At 38.0% G+C, this 26,002-nt stretch overlaps 1 protein-coding gene across 1 annotated transcript; it reads right to left on the bottom strand.

Annotated features, from left to right (window-relative positions):
- Positions 1-266: 266 nt before the first annotated feature.
- On the bottom strand, positions 267-6,178 carry pax1a (paired box 1a). The gene is made up of 5 exons (XM_058090931.1): positions 5,915-6,178; positions 4,958-5,587; positions 4,344-4,477; positions 4,047-4,257; positions 267-3,362 (listed from the first exon to the last, which is right to left on the bottom strand). The coding sequence occupies exons 1-5, from the start codon at positions 5,916-5,918 to the stop codon at positions 3,262-3,264; spliced, it is 1,080 nt and encodes a 359-aa protein (XP_057946914.1). The 5' UTR covers positions 5,919-6,178; the 3' UTR covers positions 267-3,261.
- Positions 6,179-26,002: the final 19,824 nt, after the last annotated feature.

Genomic DNA, 26,002 nt, shown 5'->3' with positions numbered 1-26,002 from the left:
CTGACAAGTTTATTTTGCTCCTCTGAAGATGGAAAAAAAAAACATCCCTCAGTCGGACGCAGTGCAAACTACAACACCATTAATAAATATTGTTCATTTAATAGCTGACTTAAAAAGTCAACATAGACTTGGCAGTGTTATCTGTATGATATCTGACATTTTAAATTAAATTTCAAATTGTACAGGTGGAGTGCATGCAGACACATTCACAATTCAGCATTTTTTGTGATTTTTTTTTTAATGTTTTTCTCAAAAAATATTCTGGGTTTTTTTGTTGCAGAAAATATTTAAATGTACAAAATATTAAAATGTACAGCATATAAGTACCAATGATTTAAAAAAAAAAAGGTTTTACATGTTCATGTCTTTATGGTTCAACTGATATGACTGAGATTTCGCACTTTGTTCGACAACCCTTGAATGCACCATCATAGCTTTGAGATGCAAAAGTGAAGCTAACATCCACACTATGACTCCGATTCCATATAATAATTACAACACTCTTATTGCAAATGTTAATCCAATATAAAAGGCGAACATCAACGTCAAGCTAGCAGGAGGGTTTGAAGGTGGAGAAAAAATATAATAATTGAGAAAGTGTGAGTGTCATATCTTATAATATCTCATTAATAATAAATTCATTTTAATTTTAAGATATGCCGATGACCAAAAACGGCTTTTGCCACATTGGACACTATTGAAAAGGAAGCTACAGTATGATGTAATTGAAGATATATATTATATATATCACAGAGGTAATTGTGCTCCAAACGAGTAGGAAACATCCATCTAAACAGCCCACCTGCTGCCCTTCCAGCTCAGAGGACTCAGTGGGGGGTATCACTTGCGCCCCTGATTGATGATCATAGGTCCCGCAGGAAGTAACCCCGCCACCATGAAGGAGTGTTTTCTGAACCCCAAGTGGTATCCGGGAAAACATGAATGACTCCAGTCAGGGAGCATGTGCACGCTCGTCAGCCATCCTAATGTTGGTCATGTTTGGACTGTCTGAACCACTTGGGGCTTTGCTGCAAAAAGGGGGAGGAGACGAATCAGGGGGCAACAAAACACTGAGCACAGAAGAACCCCAAATCCTACAACTTGCCGTTAAATTGGATCAGTGGGACGTTTCACTGTGCAGTTGGACCAGAACTGTTTGTACAAATAGTGGACAGTATGATTCAATATCTTTTAGTGCTCCTTTTCTATGCACCATATACTCCTCTTAGGACCTAATTGTACATATACTGTTCATTGAATTAATTTTCTATGCACCATATACTCCTCTTATAGGACCTAATTCTACATATACTATTCATTGAATGAGAGTCCTATAACCTCATAAAGCATATTGTATGCATATTATGACAAAAAAATGAAATAGTCCTTAAATAATACATCCAATGAATGTTATGCATCCATCCATTCTCTATACAGCTCTATACAGCCTTCATTAGCGTCATGAGTAAGCTGGAGCCTATCCCAGCTGACTTTGAATGGGACATTAACTTGTTACTGCTGATTTCTTTATGTATAAATTGGCTGGGAATTTGACATAAAAAAATTAATTGGAGAATTGCGATTGGCTGGCAACCAGTCCAGTTGTACCTTGCCTCTCGCTCAAAGTCAGTTGGGATAAGCTCCAGCATGCCCCTGTCACCCCAGTGAGAACAATCGGCATAGATAATAAATGGATGTCGCAATTCTATGACGCTGTTAATTTAAGATATAAGGATTTTTTTTAGTGTATTCAATTATCATTGCTGTACAAAGTTGATTTAAAATAATGCCGTTCATTACAGACGATGTGGTGTTTCCCAACAGATGGTGTACTAGGAATAAATCACTATTAAATATATTAAAAAAAGAGCTTTTCATTGATTTTAATGGCTTTATTTGACTTCTAACACCAACATCTTTATGTAACCGTCCCTGACATTTTGGACAAGAATGACGAGTCAACCAACCACATTCTTTCCTGACCACACACTTGATTCACAATCATAACTTGTTTGCAGGAAAGCCGACTTCTATACCTCAATTCTGGTGCTGGAGGGGCCACTGAATGTTAAAACTATGACGACTTTATAATAACTTATATAATACGATAACTTGTATGTCATTGCATTCGGTTGAGGCTCCATTAGTGGCAGTTGCCATGAATAATGCTCTTAAAGGAACATAAAAACAACCTATATTTTGAGACATTTGCAAAAACATTTCAATGCACTTGAAAGCCTGCGCTCACCACAAACAGGCCCAGCATACTAGCATACAGAAACCAGGCAAACTCAGTTGTGGCATAAGCGAACAGCCTCTCATAAATGCTGGGGGAGTCTATTAAAAAAGCTGTGAGAAGGCCACAGAGCAAACATAGCATAAACAGTTGACCCTATAGGCCTTTATAGGGTCTAATTGATATTCTGGAACTTGATGTGGGCTGCACACACTCGCCCAATCAGACCTTAGATTTCCATCATGGCCGCTGTCATTACAGGTCAGATAAGATCAGCAGAGGCGCCCAGGCTGCGCACAACTCCTTGGAAAGGTGTGGTGGTTACACCTGAATGCTCTTCCAGCTCAGCACCAACACAAATATTATAATTCCTAACAAGAAACACCCAAATTAAACCCTACTCTTCGGCTTATAGGCAAAATGTGGAGACCATTAGAAGGAGAGAAGAGCAAAAACTGCTGGAAAACATTTCAAGAAAAAAAAACAATCATGCCAGAAAACTGTTTGTGAAGTCCAAATTCCTAATTTTATGTTAACTAGTTAGTATGTCAGTCATTTATAATATGTATAATATGTAATAATATAGAATGCAACAAAACAAGGTTTTATTTAAGAAAACTTTATTTTTATGTCTTTAATATTAAAATGAAATTATAAAAATATATCATGTAATTAGAGCTTTGGAAAATATTCAACATTTAGACTTTTTTTTATACCCCCCATGTCTGCAAAATGGAGCTGACTGGCACAAATGAAGACACATCTAACAGCTTCTTTTTTTTTTTAAACAATGGCAAACCGGTCGTGCAGAAAGGGTTTTGTTTTTCATGACAAAATATGTCGATGGAGGAAGGGGGGAGCACCATGCATTCATGCAAGCTTACATTCATAAGGCCATAAAGCCCATTTTAGGCTCGGCTATGCATCCACAAGGTGAGGAGAAGCCCGGGTTTGATTGGGTTCAGACTTACTGCAGTTGAAAAGAGTTCAGGTAAGTCAAAGAATGAAGCTGGTAAAAGTCCTGGTTATGATGATGAGGTAGGGAGACTGAGTCCATGCACACCGTTCAAGTCTTCATGTTGCTGCTGCTGCTGCTTGCTTAGCGGACTGGGAGCTTTTCGTTCTCCTGGTGGAAAAAATACAGAAAAGTCAAGTTGATGATGCATTTATGTACGTTGATGAATCAAATAGTTAATATGGGTGCAAACATTTTTTTTTTTGTATATCATGGCATTAAGCAGTGTTGGTCACAACATTAGGTACACCTGCACACACAACAACGTATAACCTTGCTGGAAAAATATGTATATTACATATGGTCGTCGTGCTGCACTAATCGTTTGTAATATTTTCCATTCTAATAATAGAAAATTAAATAACACTTAATATATATCGTATCGTGCAAAAATTATTTGATTGAAGTGTTCAATTAAAAACCAGATACCGATTTGCTGCTCATAGCGTGAGATTGTAATTATAATGTGGATTTTCTGACGATTTTTCACATTTCACAAGCGTCCAAATTATTAAAAATATATATTTTTAATTTCACTCTGTGTAGTTTCGTTTTTTTTTCAATTTAAATACTGAAATGTTAACTTTTTTCCAAGATTAATCTAGATATCTCTACACACAAACATATTGTTTAATTAATACCTCTATAAAAAATACCTATTCATGATACAACGTATTCAATCATTAGGTGTACCTAATATAGTGGCCGATCAGTGCGTTAATTCTAAATGACGTGTTTGGGATTCGGTGTTTACAGTAAAAATACCCCTCCTCTGTAATTACATTTTTTTTTTACCTTCTCTGACATGGTGCTTGAAGGCCATCGTGGAGTGGATCTCGCCAGCGTGCATCATGCCGCCGCCCGGGTGAGACAGAACCGGGCTTTGGGGCTGCCAGTGATGGTGTCCCGGGGCAACGTAGCCTCCCGCTGGGCCGCTGTAGACCCCGTACTGGTTGGTGGGGGAGTACGCACACGCTGAGACGTAACTGGACAGCGTGGAAGACGGCTGTGGAACATGTGCATATAGTGGGAATAAATATATGATTGTTACAGAGAGAGAGGGGGGGGGATATATCGGAAATCAATGATTACCTGTGCATATTTGATGTCAGCATCTATGGCTGATTTGTCGATGCCGTTGACCGTGTGAGCTGCCGGGAAAGCTGCTCGATTGACGCTGCTCCATTCCTCCATTTTGGTCGGATATGCTTCAGTCCCAGCAATTGCTGATTTAAAAAAAATATATAAATGAAACAAAAAAATATTTCCATTTAATTCTATATTAATAGAAGCAAAAAATAATTTTTAATCTTTCTTAAAATATAAATATAACTTCAATTTCCTTGAATTATGATATTTACTATTGAGGTTCAAATTAAATACTCACATATAAATACAAATATTTATTTCTAGTTTTATAAGAACGACTTTCAGGTGAAGTAAAAGACTTTAAAAGGTAAAGAGAAAATGTATGTAATGAGCAGTTAAGGATTAGAGTGGGATCTTCCAGGTGAGTAAGGTGTTTGCACACCCATCATGCATGACAAGGCCTATTGATAGTGGCCTAATGGACACATTGTCCTGCAGCCTGGTGCCACAGAACAGGTTGTGCAGAATTAAAGAGAGAAACACATGCATTGCAATGAGAGGTTGGGGTGGGGGGGGGGGGTGTTAAAGCGTGTGATATAAGTCAGTGTTCAATTCACCTGCGGGGTCCATGAAGGCTCTAATCCCGAGGATGTTGCTGACGGTGTGTGCAGAAGGCCAAGCCCTGGAGATGCTGACATGTCCCGCAGTCACGGGCACCCCAGGAGGGGTGGCCATCTTGGTAGCAGCAGGAGACATGGAGTTGGAGTAGGAGTAAGGATAAATGTGGTTGTAAGACAAGCCGGCTTGAGCAGAACCTTGCTTGCTTCCTTCGTACTGGCCGGGTTGGGAAAGATTCCCAATCTTGTTGCGTAAAATCCTACTGATGGAGCTCACAGAAGGCACGTTGTACTTGTCACACACCCCGTCCGCTAAGAGCCTGTCCCGGATCTCCCACGCAAAGATGCCGGGGTCGTTTTGTTTGTATTCCCTGATGTTTTTCACAACATTCGGCGTCGTCACGCGAGGTTTGCTTCCGCCGATGGCGCCCGGTAAAATGGAGCCTGTCTCGTTGTACCGGGCTAGAATCTTGCTCACGCAGCCGTGGGAGACGCGTAGCTGTCGGCTGATGTCGCAGGGTCGAATCCCCAGCTGGGCCAGTTCCACTATTCTCAGTCGGATGGCGTTGGGTAGGGGTCTGCCGTTCACGAACACACCACCCAGTTGGTTCACCTCTCCATAGGTTTGCTCTGCGTCATCACAAACACACTTTATTTTAATGCACAGCGAATTGAACACTTTAAGGGTGAAAATTAAAGCTAAAGTTCGAGTTCCCCCCTCTTTTCCTTGAAGCCACTTCTATCTTTTGTGTTCGGGGGAAAAAATGGCGTTCCTGGAAAATGTGCAGGATTCTCCCCATATAACATAAACATAATGAAAATACGCGACATGATTGCGCATTGTGATGGCTGTTTAAAGGGGAATTATGACTTTTTACGCAGGAATCATGGATGTAGATACAATTCCATAGACTTTAAACCACTGAAGCATGCAAAAAAAATAAAATACAGCCTTACCCATTTGCCTCTTTACGTTCCGAAATACTTGGAAATACAGGAAGCCTTTCCAGGTGGAAAGTACACCAAAAAAACAAATATTCCCCGATAAAAGCGTCCTCCAGCTACAGCGAACAAACTTCTTCTTTTCAGGTGTGTGCTATAAAGATGACCGATGAAGTGATCTTCATCCGATAAACGCAAATTGAAGTTATCCCGGGGAGTCCGGACTTTGCTGGAATTAATTTGACGCGTCCTCTCCACGTCAAATCTTTGCTGTTTTACGCAGCCGCTGTGCTCTGGTTTCATTGGTCGTCCAAAGCTGTGCTAAGCTGTCAGCCAATACGAACCCCCATCCGGTTGGAGTCGTGCAGCCTCCTGGAGTATTTTGCATAGGGGGAAGTGGCAGAAAAGGGGAAACATTTCATCCAACATGCAGCCTCCTGGTAAGAACTTCCAGCTTTAGTGTACCCATGTAAACTATACACCGGATTTAACTCATTTGATTATTTATAAATTAAATTAGATGAGGTAACAGTGTCATAACAATGGACAGAAATGCTGTAAAAAGTTAATTATTTTATTTATGTTTGTTTTTAAGCGTATTTTGCATTGTATTGCCTTTATAAAGTGAACCTATAATCATGAATTAGTCATTTTTGGAACAAATTTACTTTGCAATAATACTATTGATGCATATAATTTGTAGTCTGAGAATAATTTATATATGCTGACTGTGCAGAATGTGGGCTTTTACAATGGGGAAAGAGCTTATGTAATCGATATCTCTGTAGATCTTTTTTCCAAACTATATCAACGCGGATTCCAACAGACGTCCACGACCACAGCATGTTTTTTGTCCTGTGCAAGTTTGGAAGGCAAATCATTTATACGCTCGCAAAATGTGTCTTGTAAAAACTTAACAGTCGACCTGAAGGTAACAAGGTGCAGCGTCCTTGTCCTTTTTTCCCTCCATTTGCAACACCAACCCCCCCTTCTCCATCTCACGGTATGTCCTGAGCCATCATCATCATTCCCATCATGAGAGCACATGGAAGCTATCAGAGGAAGAAGGTCTGGATTTTCTTCTCCGTGAGGTATCATATGAATTGTATGCGTTTTCATGCATGTGTGTGTATGTTTTGTAAAATGGTGACATGAGGCAAGCGGAATAATTCATGTTATGTTTCTTTTAGCTTCAAAAAAGTCTCTTAAAATTGACATAACTTCTCGTCATGCAGGACTCCCCCATGTGGACGTCATGGGAACTGCAGGTGTAGGGCCGTATAGAGGTCGGTACCATATTGCATGTTCAAAAAAAATCATTTTCGTTTGATTTTTTTTAACCAATCTTGAATGAGTGTGTGTGAATTCCCAACAGCCTCTAAATACACCATATACCGATTAATTAATTATTGATCGCTCTTAGTATGCATGCCAAACTCTACTCATCTTAGAAGTGTATTTTACTGTTAATTGTTACTTTGCGAATGTTTATATGTGAAATTAATATTTGTTATGACCATATTTATGTATTTTATTTGCATATTTTAATTGTATTTTAAAATATGATATATATTGTTGCAGTTTATTTCTTAAAACTGTTACTAATTCGTTACTAAGGGCTGCTATAATAGCAAAACAACCAATATTATGTGCTGTTTGTATTTAATAGATTTTGTGTTTTTTAGTCACAGAAAGAGTATTATCCAACAATGTGGATTCCCTGGCAAATTCATTCCGAGTTGTGCGTAAATAAATAAATGAAAAATAATTTAAAAAGACTTCGAATACTTCCGTGTAACTTTACGGTCGGGTTTTATTTACCAACATTTAGTTCGTTTGAAATAATATTCCTTATGAATAATATGTAATTGTAAATTTAATTTGAAACGAAATATAAATGAATTGTCTGCAGCAATAACAAAGTAATAATAATATGCAGACTTTTCCGATCATTTCTTTATAATCCAAAGTATATACATTCCTTCCATAATTAAATTAAACCACATAAATTGATATTTGATTTTAAATTAATCCCATCATGCCGGAATTATTTTGTCTGGTAATCATCCAAAATACAAATTTAAACGTGAATTTCATCTAAATATTCAAATTAAATGTGTATTTCATAATGCAGTATATTTTAATATATCGTTTTTAATGCTGCAGAAACGTTTTTTCGCATATTTTCTTACTAGGATGTTGAATGTACAATGCAATCCTTTCAATAAATAAATACCACTCTCTTTCGTAAGTAGATTTTGTTTTTACCACGTTTAAAAAATATGAAATGCATTGATTGTCGTTTTTTGGTCAAGGGAATATGAAAAACATGCTGATAAATATGGCAAAAGAAACAAAAGCAACACCTGACACTTCAATTAAGTTGAACTTCACCCCTTAGTAAATATTGGTGTTGCTTTTAAGTGACAAGCGACAGAATTATGCCTCAGATTATTAAGAAATATATATTATTATGAATGTGTAGTCTATGAATCAAAGCTATAGTGATGCCTCAATAAAGCAGCCCTCCTCATCTTCTGCAGTTGGGCTTTCTTAGTGAGGTGAGGTGGTAATATATACTTTCTTTGTGCCCTGCTGGTGAGGTTCTGCTAAATGGAGGCTGGAGGACAGCAAGCTGACTTCTTTTATAGGCCGGAGAGCCACTCTGGGCAGTAGAACACGCCTAATGAGGGCGTGCAGTGGTGCCATGTGAGACATGCCAGCTTTTTACCAGGCTGGGTAATTGCTTCAATAAACTTGTCTCATATGTCTTCATGTTTCCAGCATTCGTCTAATTATTACATGAAGGCAGAGGCATGCATCGGCACTGTACAAACGTTGTATAGACACAAAATCTTACACTGCGGGTGAAGCTGACCTTTATATATCTGCATTTAACTTTCAAGGACTCTCCGGTGTTTAGCCTTCACACACTTGGTCGCCGGGAATACTTTGTCTTCTGGTTTTGATTTGAAGTGGAAATGTGTTTAAAATAAGGACTGTAGCTTAACACGGAAGGAGAAATAATGCCTTGAATTTGAAGATATATATCACTGAACCGTACCCCTGTGAAAGTGCAGTTGTAGAGATGACCCTATCACAAACAGACAACACGGCAACTTGAATAATAACAAGTTCAGGTTAGGGCAGTAAATGTCATGTTTATACAGCATGGTGCGTCAGAGAAAACATACAGTAGGTGGCCCAGGGGACAATGGATAATAAAAAACAGTTATTATAGTAGCCAAAACATCTTTACGTATGAAGGTGTAGGAGCTCACATTGAAACATTAGACGAGCAGACGTTGTTCTGACCATTTGGCAAGTCAAAATGAGGAAATATGAATTATTCCTGTTGACGGGACACTGCCACTGTCTGCTTCAACATTCCTGATTATTTTGTGTGTGATGTTTTAAGAAAATATCGCTTGAAGACAATACAAACATTCAGTTTGTTCCATTCTTGTATTCACACGTCAGACTTTATCACATTCTTAACGGTCATACAAACTAGTAATTGTGTTCAAACAATAAATCGTGTAGCCTATTCTGATAATATCCAAAGTGCATGCCATTTTTTTACCCTCAGTACAATTAATACGCTATTAATTTGATACAAAGCTGATATATGTTAATGTTTTATTCAGATAGCTCAACATATTGACTTTTAGCATCTTTAATGCATAAATATATCAAAGTGGCCTCTGCCTCCTTTAATTTTTCCTCGCTGAAAAAAAATGTGGACTAGTGTACTCACATTTTCACATACTGGAGGGAGGGAGCAGCCACAATAGCAAATGCTACATAAAAATACAAATTAATAATGTAATTTCCATTGCTTTGATTTTGAATTTTTTCCTCCTTTCCATCATGGTAACCTTTTGGTGGTGCTAAAAACAAAACAAAAAAGCAACTCTCACTTTAGTTACAGTGCAGCACTGAAAAGTGCCAAATTTCCCTTAGTTTGAGTCTTGGAATGAACCAAGCAGAAAATGATAGAGTATTTCCACAAGGAAGTAAAGGAGGACGATTGCTTTGGTTTCCATGGTACTATTTGTAAAATATAAATATATATTTTGCAAAAAAAAATCCAAGACATTTTTCTTCTGAACTAACATGCCGTTAAAGACACCAGTACTGAAGTACATTTGTGTAATTTATATATTATTTTGTTGATATTTTAAGGGTAAGAGGTATACTTCCTTGTACATAATTGCTGGCTTGTGTATTTTGCAACAATTTAAAAGGGATAGTTCAGAGTATTTTGACATTAAGTTGTATGACATCTCCATTGGCAGTGTAGTGCATCAATGGTGACTTATCCCCACACTTTGTTCTGGTTGGACTTCGGTGAGGAGGAATGTGTTTCTGTTTAGTGGCAGGGTAAAGTAAAGAATTTGGCTTCTCAAAACAATATGCGTTCAAAAGAGTCATACATTTCCTCGGATCCGTTCATATGACACTGGAAAAATAACACCAAACAACCGAGAGATCTGAATTTCTTGTTAGCAACGCTTTTGTGATGCAACTGTATGACTGTTTTGAACACGTTTTGTTTTGAGAAGCAAAAAACGCTCAACTGAAGAGACCCCAGCAACTAACCTGAACTACGTACGTTCCTTTTCACTGAAATCGAACCTGACCTCCACTCACGGAACAAAGTGGGGTAAGTTGCCGTTGATGCACTACACTGCTGATGGGGATGTCATACAACTTCATGTCAAAAGATCCGAACCATCCGTTCAAGTTTAAATTCTGCTTTTGTATGGTTTCCACAGCATATTATCCGACGCTATCAACCTTTTTTTTGCTCTTTAGCGGGGTTGAACGTGTGACGTGCAATTCTCTACCGAGTCTTTAGTGGTGGTGTTTCTGCAATAGTCGATAGAGTGAGCAACCACAAAACTCAGCTTTTTAGTTTCATTCATTGCGAGTGTAATGACGTTATGACACGGTGCATGCCATGTTTATGGCCAACTTTGTCAATCACACCGAGTAGGTCCGTCCGACAAACAGCTGCCTATACTCTAATTGCTGGAGAAGAGCACCCATAAAGAGAAGACAGCTCACCACAATAATCAAAGTGGTTCATGGACATGAAGCTACATTTTTTTGGAGATGCATTTTATGCCTTGATATTATGTCTCATATGTTGGATTGTTCACCCACTAATATGGAACGGGAGCTGGGTGAGCTGATTATGTGTTGTTGCCATAGTAATTCTCTGATTTCTCATGTCTGCAATACTGTAGGGGTGGGCAAATGTTTTGACTCGCGGGCCGCATTGCTTTAACTAAATTTATGTGGGGCCAGATTATATATTTTACACGTAACGATCCACCTGGAAGTATTGTATCTGTGTTGTATCCCTTTCTTTCATGAGCACATTGTAAACAGCAGACCATATCAAATAACGAAATTGATAAAACTGCTACTTAAACCATCAAAAGGTTGGCTCAAGCCATGATGCCAGGTTGTATGTTAAGTTTAAATTAAATACTTTGGACAGATTCCTCCCACATTCCAAAAACATGCTAGGTTAATTGGCCACTCCAAATTGTCCATAGGTATGAATGTGAGTGTGAATGGTTGCTTGTCTATATGTGCCCTGTGATTGGCTGGCCACCAGTCCAGGGTGTACCCCGCCTCTCGCCCAAAGACAGCTGGGATAGGCTCCAGCACCCCCTGCGACCCTCGTGAGGAAAAAGCGGTAGAAAATGAATGAATGAACTTTGGACAGAACAGGCGGGCCATATTCAAATACTTGTCGGACCAGATGTGGCCCCCGGGCCGTAGTTTGTCCAACCCTGATGTAGCGTCATCCTCTAACACTTAGTCTATTGGCAAGTATACTGTATCAGCAATTACGTTCAAGTTCAAATGATCATCAAACCGATAACTGATAACCGTGCTTTGATAAACTCACGGACCAGACACATTTCTCATTTCCTGGAGAAGCAGCCGCTACGTTGTATATCTCCCGCTTACTGTGATGATGATAACCATGATAATTTTGGTCACAATAATTGTCATATGAAATGTTATTGTTATCTTATATTATTATCTTCCCAGTGTTCACGTTATCGAACAAGCTGCATGATCACAGTTACTCCAACAAACAGTACAATACATGGAAACTGTTGTGTGACCTTATAAATTGGAAGCGGATTGTTTTGCTGAGCAACTCTTACAGCACAGTTCACATTAACAATTGTGGGATGCCCAGTGGGATGCATTGTGGTCGGACTATAACCATGCATTTCTTCCCCAAAATATGTCTGCTTCCTACTAATTACACAGGGCATTATTTTCCGCATGCAGTCATACTAAATTCTTTGGAGTAGAGGATGAGAGCGGTTGCATCAATGTCTTAAACAGCGTGCAGTCATTCATGAAAAATATGTTCTTTTACAATGCTGGTGTGTTGTAGTTTGTTTTGTTTTTTTTCAAGTCAAAAGTCTTGCTTGGAATTGTTACTTGCATGTTTAATACCTCTCCGGGTGGCTGTTGTTTCCTTGGCTGGTCTGTTGTCAATTACGGGGGGGAACCTTAATGACTTTGGGAGCACTTCAGACTCCAAGTATACAGCTGATTCATTGCTTGTCCTGCTTGGATATCAACCCACTAACTTAAAAAAAAACGTGGGTCACATGTGGTTATTGACATAAACCTTGTATCTTTATTTCGAATGTCTGCTGTGATGTTTAACTTGTGACTTTCTTTTTCCTTTATGTTATGTATGGCGTTGTCCTTCGATGAAAGCCTTCTCTTCTGTTTGTTTCCCTTCTTTGATGAATGTAATGTCGATGTTCCCTTCACTGACCAGCTTTGAGCTCAAAATCCAAGTCGTGTGCCATGAATTGTCCTACATTACATCTCTAATGCGCTGTGCCTCTAAGTTGAAGAATGCTGGATCCATTATGGAGGAGTCTGGAAAGGGCTAGTCAAGGTTTTCTATCAGGGACAGTGTGATATTGTTTTCCACCAAACCAGAAATCAAGGCCTTGGACAGGCCTTCTTTATGTCAGGGATAGGGGTATTGTATTTTCTTTGACAGTCGCTGCTTTTAAGATTAATCGCCTTATGAAAACCGGGTGTCTTTTTTCCCAAAACTAGGCTCAATGTCAGTTCATCCACACAGAAAAAAATCTGGGCCATAAAATTAATGTCATGACATTGTAGAGATGTGTGTGCAAACCTCAAGGGTTTGTTGCCAAGTAATATTTACGTTTTACTTATTGGACAAAAAGCATGCTCAATTAACTCAACCTTGCTCTCCCACATTTAGTCCTATTTGATGAATAAAGTGATTTTTAAAAAAATGTATTTATGCTGAAATTGAAACTGAAATCAGATAAAATGGGTCACACGTAAATAATTCAAAATTTTATATAGTTCCTATGTTAATTTAAATTGTTCATCTAAACAAGACTGCACAAAGCAAGGCATGTCGAACACTAGTGACCACAGTAGTGACCACAGTAGTACTGAATAAATCAAGAAAGAGTGGCCGATACTGCAAATGTTGGAATACAGTATACAAGTATTACCAAATACAATGCTGATTTTACTTGAATTTTTTCATAATCATTAAACTAATTTATGAACAATTTAACATTGTATTACATTTAAAGGGAACCTATCATGCTCATTTTCAGCCCTTTGTATTGTGTTATGGACTCCTATAGTGGATTACTGACACAGAAAGCTTTTAGATCTTCTAGAATCTGCACCTATTCCAGCTGTATTTACTTGGATTTCCAAAACCCCTTGTTTTAATTTATTCCACCCACCTCTGGGCACGCCAAATCCGCTGTGATTGGTCCCCTTCCGCTTGTACAGCTTGTACCAGGGCATAAGGATATCAACCTGTGATTTGTCTCAGTGAGCCATGTTAGAAAAAAAACTCTCAGAAACCGAGCATTCACAGTCATCTCAAACTTCTTTCAGGGTTCACTTCCAAATGCACAAACCTCATTATTTGAAACTTTGTCATCATTTAAAACGATAATACAACATTGAAACAACATTTATGGGTCAGAAAAGTGTAAAAAGTATAATAATAATGATGACAGAGGCTACTGTACAATTATTTGAGCAAAAATAACCAGAAAAGCCATGGCTCTGCTGGCCTAACCACTATGAGAAGCACTGCCCTACATTTATTACATGTAAAGGTTTACTTGAGATTTTTTGGGACATGAAAATGTATGTATCCCTATTAGCAGTGTAGTGCATCAGTTGTGACTTACTCCCACTTTGTACTATGACCACAGTTTTGGTGGGATTTTGGTGAGAAAAAACACAGTTCTTGTTAATTTTAGCTTCTCAAAACAATATGACTTTGAAAGTATAAAACATTTGAATGACAAAATGAAAAAAATCAGACTGCAAAAATTGCTTTACTTTCTCTGATGTCGTATTACTGTAGTTTTGGGAAGGCAAACTCTTTACTTAAGTAGCCCCAATAACTAACCAGAACTACGTTTCTCATCACCAAAATCTGACCAGACCTGGGCTCACGGGACCAAGTGGGGGGGTAACTCACCTTTGATGGAGTACACTGCTGATGGGGATGTCATACAACTTCATGTCAAACAACCCAAACTATCCCTTCAAATTCCAATATTTGTTCAATGAAATTGTATTTAGTACTTCTCAGCAGGCTGTTATTTTCATGTTTTCATTCATGTATGTGTATCTTTTTTTATCCAATCAGATCTTAGCTTCTATGTTATTCCATGTCAGTGTAATCTACCCTGGTCCTTCAGAATCAGGAGTGCTGGCTCATGTCAAATATTAGTCATGGGGCTGTTTCTTTAACCCGGTGCTTCTCAATTACTTTCTGTCATGCCCCCACTGGGGGGCCAAAAATATTTTCCTATCACTATTGAGAAACTCTAAACTATATATTTATCTGTACTGTGTCGACTGAATGTGAAACTGAAACCAGCAAAAATGCAACAAAATGAAGAGCAGAGAAGCATATTCAAATTGTATGATTCCGCCGTTTGGCCTCCACGGTGTCTGTGGAAAAAAATCTGGTAAACTCTCCACTTAAGGCACATGTACCAAATGCACTGCCCGCTACTGTGGTTTTAATCATAACAAGATCAAACAATATGACCCACACAGCAAAATCCCCTTATATTTGTGTAAAATATTGATCAAATCCAATATTAGTTGAATCCACTGACCCCAACTTCCCAAGTGAATGGAAGCTGTTACATCTGCGACTCCATTTTTGGGCTAATACTTTTGTCCAGATAGTATTTCTTAAGGCTGCAGAACCTTGTACTCAGTATCAGTACCATGACCTTATTGAACCACATGGTCCTAAATACGCTCCCTTAATTCTACCCTTGTGTGTCTGACAGTTCGGCCAAGAAGTGGGTTTGTTTTGGGTGTCCTGTGTATATTCCCGCCATAGCCATCCTTTCAGGATGTCCTGAATCACATATACTATGTATTCCTGCTTGCGGTCACCTGTCATGGTGGTATTCTGCTGAAAGCTGCATAACCTGGGTCCAATTTCTGCATAATGGACACTTGTTTGTGCCGACCCTGATGGTTTAATTAACTGTGTGTCTCTCTGTGAATTGTAATGCTGTTCTGAAGTCCACAGTCAACAGGGAAACACCTGTAAGCTGACTGATGTCCGAACCTCAAGCCACATGGTTATTTTTTGGTCAAATGTGGACACATTGCCTTTCAGCTTATGAAAAAAAAACATATTTGTTTTATACATCGCACATATTTCAGGAATCCCTCATTTCTCTCATCGGCATCCCGGGGAAGTTCATGCCTTTTAAGAACTAATGAAGCAGCTTGAATAAATCTTATATGTTAGGCACATCTCAAGCTGACAGTGTGAGGTAAAGATCAGTTCACTCCGCGATGGGGGAGCTGAACTAACTCATCCAGGTGGTGAAATGTCTGACATGTTTGCAGTGAGTTGGGACAGACAGGTCTGCAACCAAGCCTGGACTTGCAGGCCAAAGAAAAAGCCCCTCACAGCTCCCCTATTTTCCCGGGCAGGCAAGTCCCCTCCTGCGTCAACGTGACAGCTTCCTTCACTCGTGCAGTCATTGTGTTTGCATGCAGTGTGTTCATTGACTTATTTCTTTTATACCACTGCACAAGGAATACAGGTAAGTGGTGCAAAAATACTTTAAGATGAGGTCAACTGCCAAACTAGAAGCTTTAATACATTATTTTTTAATAAAATAACATCTGAATTAACCCTCTAATTTGATCATTTTTTGTTTTTCCGGTCTTCACTTGCAAAAGGGGAGAACATGACACTAACACCCGTGGTTAAATATTAATATTTTTTTCAAATAATTTACTGTTTCTGTTACTTTCGGAACTAGTTCATATTATTTTTTGCTGATGGAATCCTCACATAGTAAATGTATTTATGTAATTTAGTAGTGCAATACAGTATAACAGTACATTAGGATCCAATTGAATACCTTTATAAAAAAAAAAAATCCTCAAGTTGTAAGTGCCCTCTAGTGTCCATTTTAAGTATGACCAAAGAAAAAGTGGAAATATGAGAATGGAAAAGTGAACAAAGTATCAAGTGTGCAACAATTTACAGTGGAATTCCTCTTTTCATCGGAAACGTGCAAAAGACAACGGCAGTAATGTAATAAAATGGACTAATAAAACCAAAATCTTATATGATTTGTAATATAACAGCACCGAGATCATAACTGATATTTCTTCACAGTTAGGAGTGATTCTATTTGTCTAAACATACTAAATGAAACAACTTCCTGTCTGCCCCATACGGTGGATATGATTAAATTTGAATATTGGATCAAAATATCAACTTGCTGTCATGCACAAGGTGTCTTCCCCTCAAATGAACAATTAGTACATTTATACACTTTATTCTACATTATTAATAATCTCCACTATTCTAGTCCATCCAACAGGCTTAGTTACATGCAAATGCTCATGGAGAATTACTGTAAAGTTGACTCATCTGGAAGTTCAAAGATTCTCAAAAGAGCAATACAGAGCATCATTTGTATCCTCTATCTTCAAACTACAGCATTGCCTTCTCTAGACAATAATAGTACACAATAGTAACTAATAAGAGTAAACAATAGCACTAATAATTTAGAATACGCTTGCTACTGAATGGCTGTTGTTGGATTTCTATTTGGATTTAATGTTAATCTGATTTGACTCTGATTATATACAGATTAAATTATATCTTAATGCAGCCAAAGGATCACAGATTTCAAAACCTTAGCATTACATTAGCATTATGAACATGATTGTCGTTTACACCAAAAATGTAATATGTCACATCACCTTCTAGCCTTTTGTGTTTTTTTTTTCCAACATACAGTACTACAAAATCCAAAAAAGCTCCATCTTTTTTTTGTACGCCTGCTGTGTGTTTTGAGGCCATGTTATTGTGGTGACCATGACAACCAAGCTGCAGCGTTTCCTGCAGCAAATGTTTTTGTAGTCTTTATTGTAATGTAAATAGTTGTTACAAAAATACAAAAAAAGTTAACGTGGATAAATAAATGTATATTTTAAAGATAAAATAACTATATGTCTTCTCATATGTCATTGTGGCTTAAGTTATGATTTATGATGCACATAAATAAAAGGTCTCCTTTGCACTTGAATAAAATGTCTGACTTGAACATGATGAATTTAACCAAGCTTGATTAGCTTGATGTGTCACCGTCTGCTTGCCTTCAGATGACTAATACTAAGTTACCCTGTGTCCTCTTCCTCCTTTACTGAACTTGAACCCAGACAAGTGCAAGCAAGTCTTGGAGGACAGGTTTGATGGGCTGCTGTTAATAGTTTTCTTGTGTGTGCGTACACATACAGCAAGCTCCGAGATGAACATGATAACAGCAAAACATTGTCTGCACCCGAAATAGTAGTATTTCACTAATAATTTGCACAATAACAACACAGAGACATATTTTCCACAACAGTGTCACCTAACTTTGTATTAATGAATCCTGTGGATGAGAACTAATGCATGAAGAGGGTTTTTTTTTTCTCTCCCTTCACCTTTTAGCACTGTGGGTCATATCAAGTTCTCAGTAGGGAGAATGCTGACACAGTGATAGCATCAACAAGATGGTGCAAGGTGATGACAGGTTTGCAGAATCAGCCTGCCTGACGAGGCGAGAGGTCACGGGTGATTGAAACATGTAGTTTGTTAGTCATGCCATCATCGTTAAGAAATGAAACGAGGATTAGTTACTTCAATCGTACATTTTCATGACATTTAGCTGATTTTTTTTTTTTTTCGAAATTCAAAACTGTGCAACACTTTTTTTCATGCCATAAATGAAAATGTTACTTTAGCAATGATATAATGACCAATACTTCCTGGTTCATGGAGGGTGATGAACAAACGGGTGCTGTCATGTGTCCCATTGTTGTCATAATAACTGAAACTGTGACTACAATTAATTGGAGCTGCAGCTTTTTCCAGGTCCTCACCAAGGGCCCATGTAACAAACTCAGAGGGTCACTTGGAACTGATCAATATCAATATAAATGTCACTATAACTTCATGATATTATTAAACATTTACATACATATACATATTATATTTTACAAACAAACAGCAAAATAACAATTCAAGGTGTCAATGCAGACATCCAAGTACTGGTATTATTTGCCGGAGTATCTTGTTGCATGATCAGATAATATTCAAATTCAGCAGAACTGCACGTAGTACATTTTTTTGTCAAAATTTAGAAGGGCAAAGGTGAAGTGCCCTTTACAGCCTCAATGGAGGTCCGAAGGCCACATCAGGGCCACCAAAAATTTCATTTTGCCTGCCAAACATCACCCAATAATGTAAATCATTCAATCGAATTAGAAAAGTACTCCTTCATGAAGTATTTCTTCTACTCTACCGGGGGCAACAACAATAAAACACAAAATATATATAGGACAGCATGCTTGACCTACATGTGATGTACTGCTTTGTGATTTTATTTGCATGTTCATTCGAAATAACCCAGACAATTAGGCTACCAATGCTATTAACAAGTGAGCATAATGGGTGAAAATTGTTTTTGTATTATTTGTTTAATGTTGCATAATCTGCCAAAATGACATCTTTGTATGCAATTTAACCCAAAAACATTTATTTTGAACTTTGAGGACCGTATGTACAATATAGCTTATTACGAACAGCAAAACCAACTAGAAGGACTATGTGTGCACCCAGGTATGCGGACGGGACCTGAACTGACTCTTTTGGGGAAGTTTACATATAAACACACTCAACATGCAGGTGGAAATACGGGCCAGTGGTAAATAAATATTCATAACCTGGACTCACGGGGTCATTTTGCAAATAATGGATCTTTCCCCCCCCCCCCAAACCTGAACTTGTCTATTTCTCACATGAAGAAAGAAGGATCAGAAGTGAAACAATCAGAAACATTCAACTTGTGATACAAACTACATACTGTAAATTGTATGAAATTCTACACGGGCAAATATTAGATACACCTCTCAGTATGATGCTTTGCAGTCCAGTACATTTTCTCTATATGGAAGAAAAGTAGATATATGCATGGTGGAAGGAAGGCCACAGCAGAAGAAGAAGAGGTCAAGGTTAAGATCACATTCAACCTGATGGAATGAAGGCAACAATTGTGAATCATCTCAAACCTAAGTATCTGTATGTATGCACATATCTGACTATACAACACTTTTTTTCAATACAGTTATGTTAGTATAATGCTTCAACTTGTTGAAAAGTCTCATTTCAACAAGGGTGCACATTTCTCCACCCCTTTTGGTGCTCCTAATTGTCTGATATTAACACACCACCAATATTTCTAAGGCAGAACTCACTAACATTATTCTTCATCCGGATAACAGAGTCACTGTGTTGTATTTGTTTTTATGTTTTTATGTTAAGAAATCCAGAGGCTATAGAATATGCAATGATGTGAGCGCAATCAAAACATGCCTTAGCGAAGACAGTAACAATGAATTGAACAATGTTTGTTATTGTGGCTAGATTTTGCATTGAGCACTGCTTCAAGCTAACCAAAATATGATTTAAAAACTATTTACTGTGCACTTCTATAGCACAGCAATCTACAACCATGATCATAAATATCCATGTATGTAGGTATACATTCTGTCAACATGAGAGCATCAATTCTTTTTATTGGAAAAAAAACATGTGCTGTAGCATTTAACTTGTTACCAGTAGATGGCAGTATAGGCTCATAGGAAAGAAAAAAAGTCCACATGCCAGAATAAGTTTGCCTTGCGGGTGCACTTTGTATCTTTACTTTTACATTTTAGGCAATAATATCATTCTATAACCACTTTTGGACTGTTATGTAAAAGACAATATGCTTTCATGTTACTCAAATTATTTCTTTAATATGCGACCCTCGTGAGGAAAAGCGGTAGAAAATGAATGATGCAGTTTAAGACAAAACAGTCATGGCGTCACTGGCCAGCAGGTGGCAGTCTATGCCCGTCATTTGGTGAAAGAGGTGCTGCGTGCAGTGTGTCCTAGTACTAGGGGTCCTGGGGTAGTTTGCTCCCTAAGTCAGTTTGGTGCAGTGTGATTCCACGCCACGCCACACTATATATATATAATATATAATATATAATATATACAATATAAAGAACAATACAAATGCACTGTAAAATATTATCATGACTACACGCCATTTAAATGAACTATTTCACAGTAAAATATCGTCATCAAATCCCCCTAAAATTACTGTTCCCTTGCATTTAAATCGATTTAACTTACTTCACTGTAATCAAAATCCGCTGTACCATCACAGCATCTAACTGTGATATTCAAACAATTGTACAGCAGGTGGCGGTATGACCTTAAACTGAGAGGGAAGAAGAAAAGAAGAAGAAGAAATGCTTCCTGTGCCACACCACCGAGCCCGCTCTTTTTCTTCAGGTCTTCTAAAATGGCTAAAGTGGGGGGGGGGGGGGGGGGGGGGAGGTAATGTCGTTTTTATTGTAAATGGGTCAACTTTGGATGTATGAAATGAACCCTTGTTTGTAAGATAGTGTTGTCTTGCTTTATGTATGCTAGCTAATAGTAACATTCGCTTGTTAACACAGTAATATTATTTTATGCTAACGTTAACTAGCCCATTGTTTCTTTGCTAACGCTACTACAGTAGAGCAAGACATCCTTCTGCTTTCAATGCAAGGTTTCAATGGTTATTTTTCACATTTTAATGGTTATGGACGTTATCATTGATGACTAATATTAATTAATACGATAAGTAGAAAATGTAATGTTGCGATACAGCAATTTGTTAAAGAAGTTTACTGTGTTATATGCCTTCAGGTGTTACCAGGTTTTATTATAAGACCTGTATGTCAAAGTGTGCTATTATATTCAGTATACTGAATATAATAGCACACTTGCAGTACATATATGTACTGCATAACAATACACATCTCTGTGTCTTGTTTTAAATTGAGGTGCACTCATTCATTAGAAACATTGCTTTAATAGTTTTTGAACGGTAATAAAAATGATAAATTGCCATGTCAAATTTACAGAAATTTACCGTGTTATAAACTCACAGGAAATTACTTTGTAATAATTGCATTGCTTTTCACAGTAAATATGTAAAAACTACAGACTAAACTTAAGACACGAACATGAAATCATGGCTGCGAAGTTACAGTAGATTACTGTTGACCATTTCATCACAAATTACTGTAAATTTCATGCTGTTTATCAGCCAGGAATTTTAAATTGAAAAAAATACAGTGTGGAATTCAAAATTCAACATTCCTATCTTTGTAAAAGAAGCATTTTTGATTCAGTACTTGAATTGGGTCTCTTTTTGCATTGCTCCTGTTAATCACAACAAATCCTCTTATGAAAATATCTCAGCTGCCAGACAAGATACAAAGAGGGTGTATTTAGCTGAGTTCGGGGGAATGTAATATTGTCATTATACATGTCTGCACAGAACTGCACCAAGAAGTTGAAAAGACACCTGATTAATGTGACACTATAAAACATATCACTGACAGCTCGGTCCACATTGCTCATGGGGTGCAGCAGCATCTGCTGCCTTCCCTCCCCATCCTTCATCCGCCAGCTCCATCCCCTCCACCATGAAAGTCGAACAAATGTGCTGACATTGATGCCGTCGCTGCGCCCGGCCTAATTTCATTTCAGCCCCAGAGAGACGGCTATCTTCAAAAGATCTTGACAGACAATTGTATTTACTATTTTCTTTTCACAAGCCAATAAAGGGTGAGCAGTTATTGCATCAGATTATATGAAAAAACGTTTAATGATTCCAATTTATAACTCTAGACTGAATAATGATAGGGCTAAGAGCTGACAGACCATGATAAATGAAGCCTCATATAAAACATATTTAGTGTGAAGAATGGCTGGAGATGAATTGCACAGTGATACAAACTCATGATAAAGAACAGTAAGAGCCACTAGAAGACTTGATAATGTGCTATTCATTTTGAAGTGATTTTGCTGGTTAATAAAAGAGCACAAATTAAAAATATATTTATTGTAGAAAGACATCTAGGAATATTACCCCGTCGCTCTACAAGCTCACTCAACTGGAGCACTTCCCTTTTCTTTACATTTAAAGCTGACTTGTTCTGACTGCACTAGTTTACAAAGAGAAAGTCTCAGAAATAAAAAGTAGTTACATTTGACTGGAATTACTGTTTTATACAGGAAAGGTGTTGCCAATAAAGCATCAGATCAAAATAATCCAATCTAGACAAATATGTATACATAATTACAGATTTTACTATGAAATATCATGAAAGCCAACACACATCTGTGTTTTGCGATACATCTAATCAAAATAAGTAATCGATCCATTTTGTCCTCCACATCTGGTGTCGTAGCCATCAGGGCCACTGTAGCTGTGTCAGGATGACAGCCAAAGACAGACTCCACCCTGGACTTATCATTTACGCTGCTGTTTGGGTGCAATTTAAACCCATAACACGAAAATGGAGGACACATGTAATATATCACTGCTGTGACCTGTTTGGGGGATGTCTCAATAGTATCGCATCATATATTTTAAACTGAACAAACTCGTTTTGTATTGATTTGATCAAGAGGAAGTCATGAAATTGATTTCCTGTTTGGTAGTTTTGTAAGGCAATCTATTGTATGTGCAAAAGTCATCGCTATTTTCATGACATTCCACAGCAGTCATTTAATAAAACAGGAAATACAATAGACCCAACATCCCCCCCCCCCCCACCTTACAGTTTATGACCACCAGTTGCGCTAACAATGGCTGATTGAGTAGGAGAAGGTCAGTAGGTTTTATATTTTCGTTATGTTATTCGATAAATATTTATAGTGAAGTGCTCCATGTGATGTTGTAGAATACTGTAGATATTTGAAGTTGTCTGAATCCTTAATCACCAACCTTTCTATTTATGCTTGTTACATTTGGCTGAGCACCGACTTTGCAAGAACCTACAGGGTGCAGTAGCTCACCGGCGGAAAATAGGCACGAAATCAGCAAAATCACCAATGTAGGTCAGGCGTATTCGTGAAAATGTATTCAAAGACATGGGAACTTACCACATATTATTAGCGATGTGGTATTGATATTGCAGAAAACTGAGAGACACTTATTGTGTTGGAGTTCCTCTGCATTGTATCTGCTTGATGGTGCAATGGTAATATCGCCATCTCCTGACTGTAGTTCGTGACCGCAGCAGGACACTTTTTTATAACCTTTTTTTCTCACTTTTTAATGCAGTGTCTCCTGAAACAAATATTGGATGGTTACATCCCCACTGAAGGCCCAGGTACCAAATGCACCGCCCACCACTACATTGTTTCCATGTGACTATAGGTTTAAGTGCTATGATATACCTCACACATATTAAACTCATTTGTTCAATATTCTTGAGACAAGTCTATTTCATTATACGGCTTAAGGTTTGTAGTTTTTTAGACAAGACTCTGTTGGATTCAAATTTTATATAACTTTATATCGTCATATTGGGATACACCCTAACAATAGAGATATATGTCCATATCCATATCGACCAACCCAACTGTTAAACAGGGCATACACTAACAGAGGTTTCACTGTATAACATACAGAAAGCATAATCAACTATAAGAATGCAGCATAAAGGGTGGTCACAGCAAATGTTTTCCTTTATTTCTTTATTTTTGTGTCTGTTTTGTTATTATATTCTAGTAAGGAGACAAAGAAATAACTCTATATTCTCATTATTGCGTTTTAAACCACCAAAATAAATAATAAAAATGATCACTTGGAACAATACCAGGGTGATGTGCCTGGAGTGCAGGGGCGCCATCCTCAACCATATACCTGCATCCAGCCTACTTCTGTAGCCTAATTTTGAACAATTAAAGTGAATCTCTGATTAGGAAATGTAAATGAGGAGCAATGAGAAAAACACTCATTTAATGATCCGAAGTACATGAGTAGCGAGGTGAATTATCACAGGATCATGTTAGCGCCTGGAGGACACATGAAACAGAGTGTATTGTTTATGCTTGAAATGACATATAGAAGGGTCAGAGCATGGTGAGATGAAGCCCATCAGAATAAGTGACCCTCATCGTTCATTAGGAGAGCTGCATTAAAAAGGGGCTTCTGTAGTCTGTTGTTTCTATATGAGCACATCCTTTAACACTGATTGACACCGACCTCATACTTATGAAGGCATATTGCTTAAAGTGCCATTGGGAAGCACACCAATGCTTTTAGCATGCACACTATTCATCGGGAAAAGTCAATTCATTCATTGCTAAGATTTCAATAAATATTTTGCACACATAATTCTCAACTCATATGAATTGGAGCACTTGCAATCAGTGCAATAATTGCTCACACTGACAATAGCTGACGTTCTGGTTTACAAAACAGGAACTCCTTGCATAATAATAACCATGCATTGATTTATTTACTTGCTCATGGAGCCCAAATAATCACATCAATCAAATTACATTTCATCTGAAAGCCTAGCCAAAAAAATTAGTAAACTTCTGCAGCAATGGCCTCTATCTTATCAGTTTTTTTAATTTATCTTCTTACGCCTCCATCAATCCATCAGTCAATCCATTCATGCAATACTCCCCAATAATTTGCACCCTTCTATCTACAAAATAATCATAATCGACTTGGTGCCTCCCCCTTTCCTTCTTTAGAGAAAGTAAGACCAGCCACTGGGTCAGATACTATGTTGACGGGGTTACTGTGTTGACAAGGGTTATGATCAAAACCAGCAAAGTAGATTTGCTTACTGAACAGATCAGCAGTTTCAATTAAGAAGACATCAAAGAGAACGCATCGCTGTTTTTGGACTATATGGAAGGACTGAAGCCTCAATACAGAGATCTACAGAACACCTACCCAAACAGACCAGTCCTTCTCTATGATCTTCATCACCCACTAGAACTCAACCTAGGGGTTATCAGAACCCTCAAGGACAGAGCAGAGAGGATCCTTATGACTGACACAAGGGACAGACACATGAGGAAGGCTTTTTCTAGCTGTGGGTATCCCAACTTTTTTTAATCTGCCAGGAGGAGAAGTGCTACTACACTCAAGGTTTTTTTTTAATGCCATGAAATTGACCAACATTACATTCGTGATACGACAACATGGAACTTTACCAACTTTCTTAACAAGTGAATTACTCTTCATAAACGAGTATTCGTTATGGATAATGCATTTTTGTCAATTACGAGTCTGAAGCGAGTACAGCTTGTCAATTATTCGTATACGTAAGGGAAATCCTCATTATGTTTGTTATGTATTTGTTAGGAATAAAGTTTATTTGTTTAAAAACACATTAGCTAATGTATTCACTGTGATTGACCAGTCACACACAGCGACTGCCCCGGCAGCCAGCAAGTTTGTCTGTATTGTGAAGAAAGAGAAAACCCCTAAACACATTTCTCTCAACGGATCCTTGAGATGGAGCTCAACCGTGATTGCCTGATAGTTCCGGACACTGGCAGGTTGATAGCCAGATAGCCTGTCTCATAGACAGCCTAGCAACACACTATGACACTACTGCCAATCAAAGATACAGTAT

Source organism: Doryrhamphus excisus, chromosome 13, assembly GCF_030265055.1.
Source record: "Doryrhamphus excisus isolate RoL2022-K1 chromosome 13, RoL_Dexc_1.0, whole genome shotgun sequence".
In the NCBI taxonomy this organism is placed as follows: Eukaryota; Metazoa; Chordata; class Actinopteri; order Syngnathiformes; family Syngnathidae; genus Doryrhamphus; species Doryrhamphus excisus.
The sequence above is the reverse complement of the archived record's forward strand: the minus strand, read 5'-3'. Positions and strand labels throughout refer to the sequence as shown.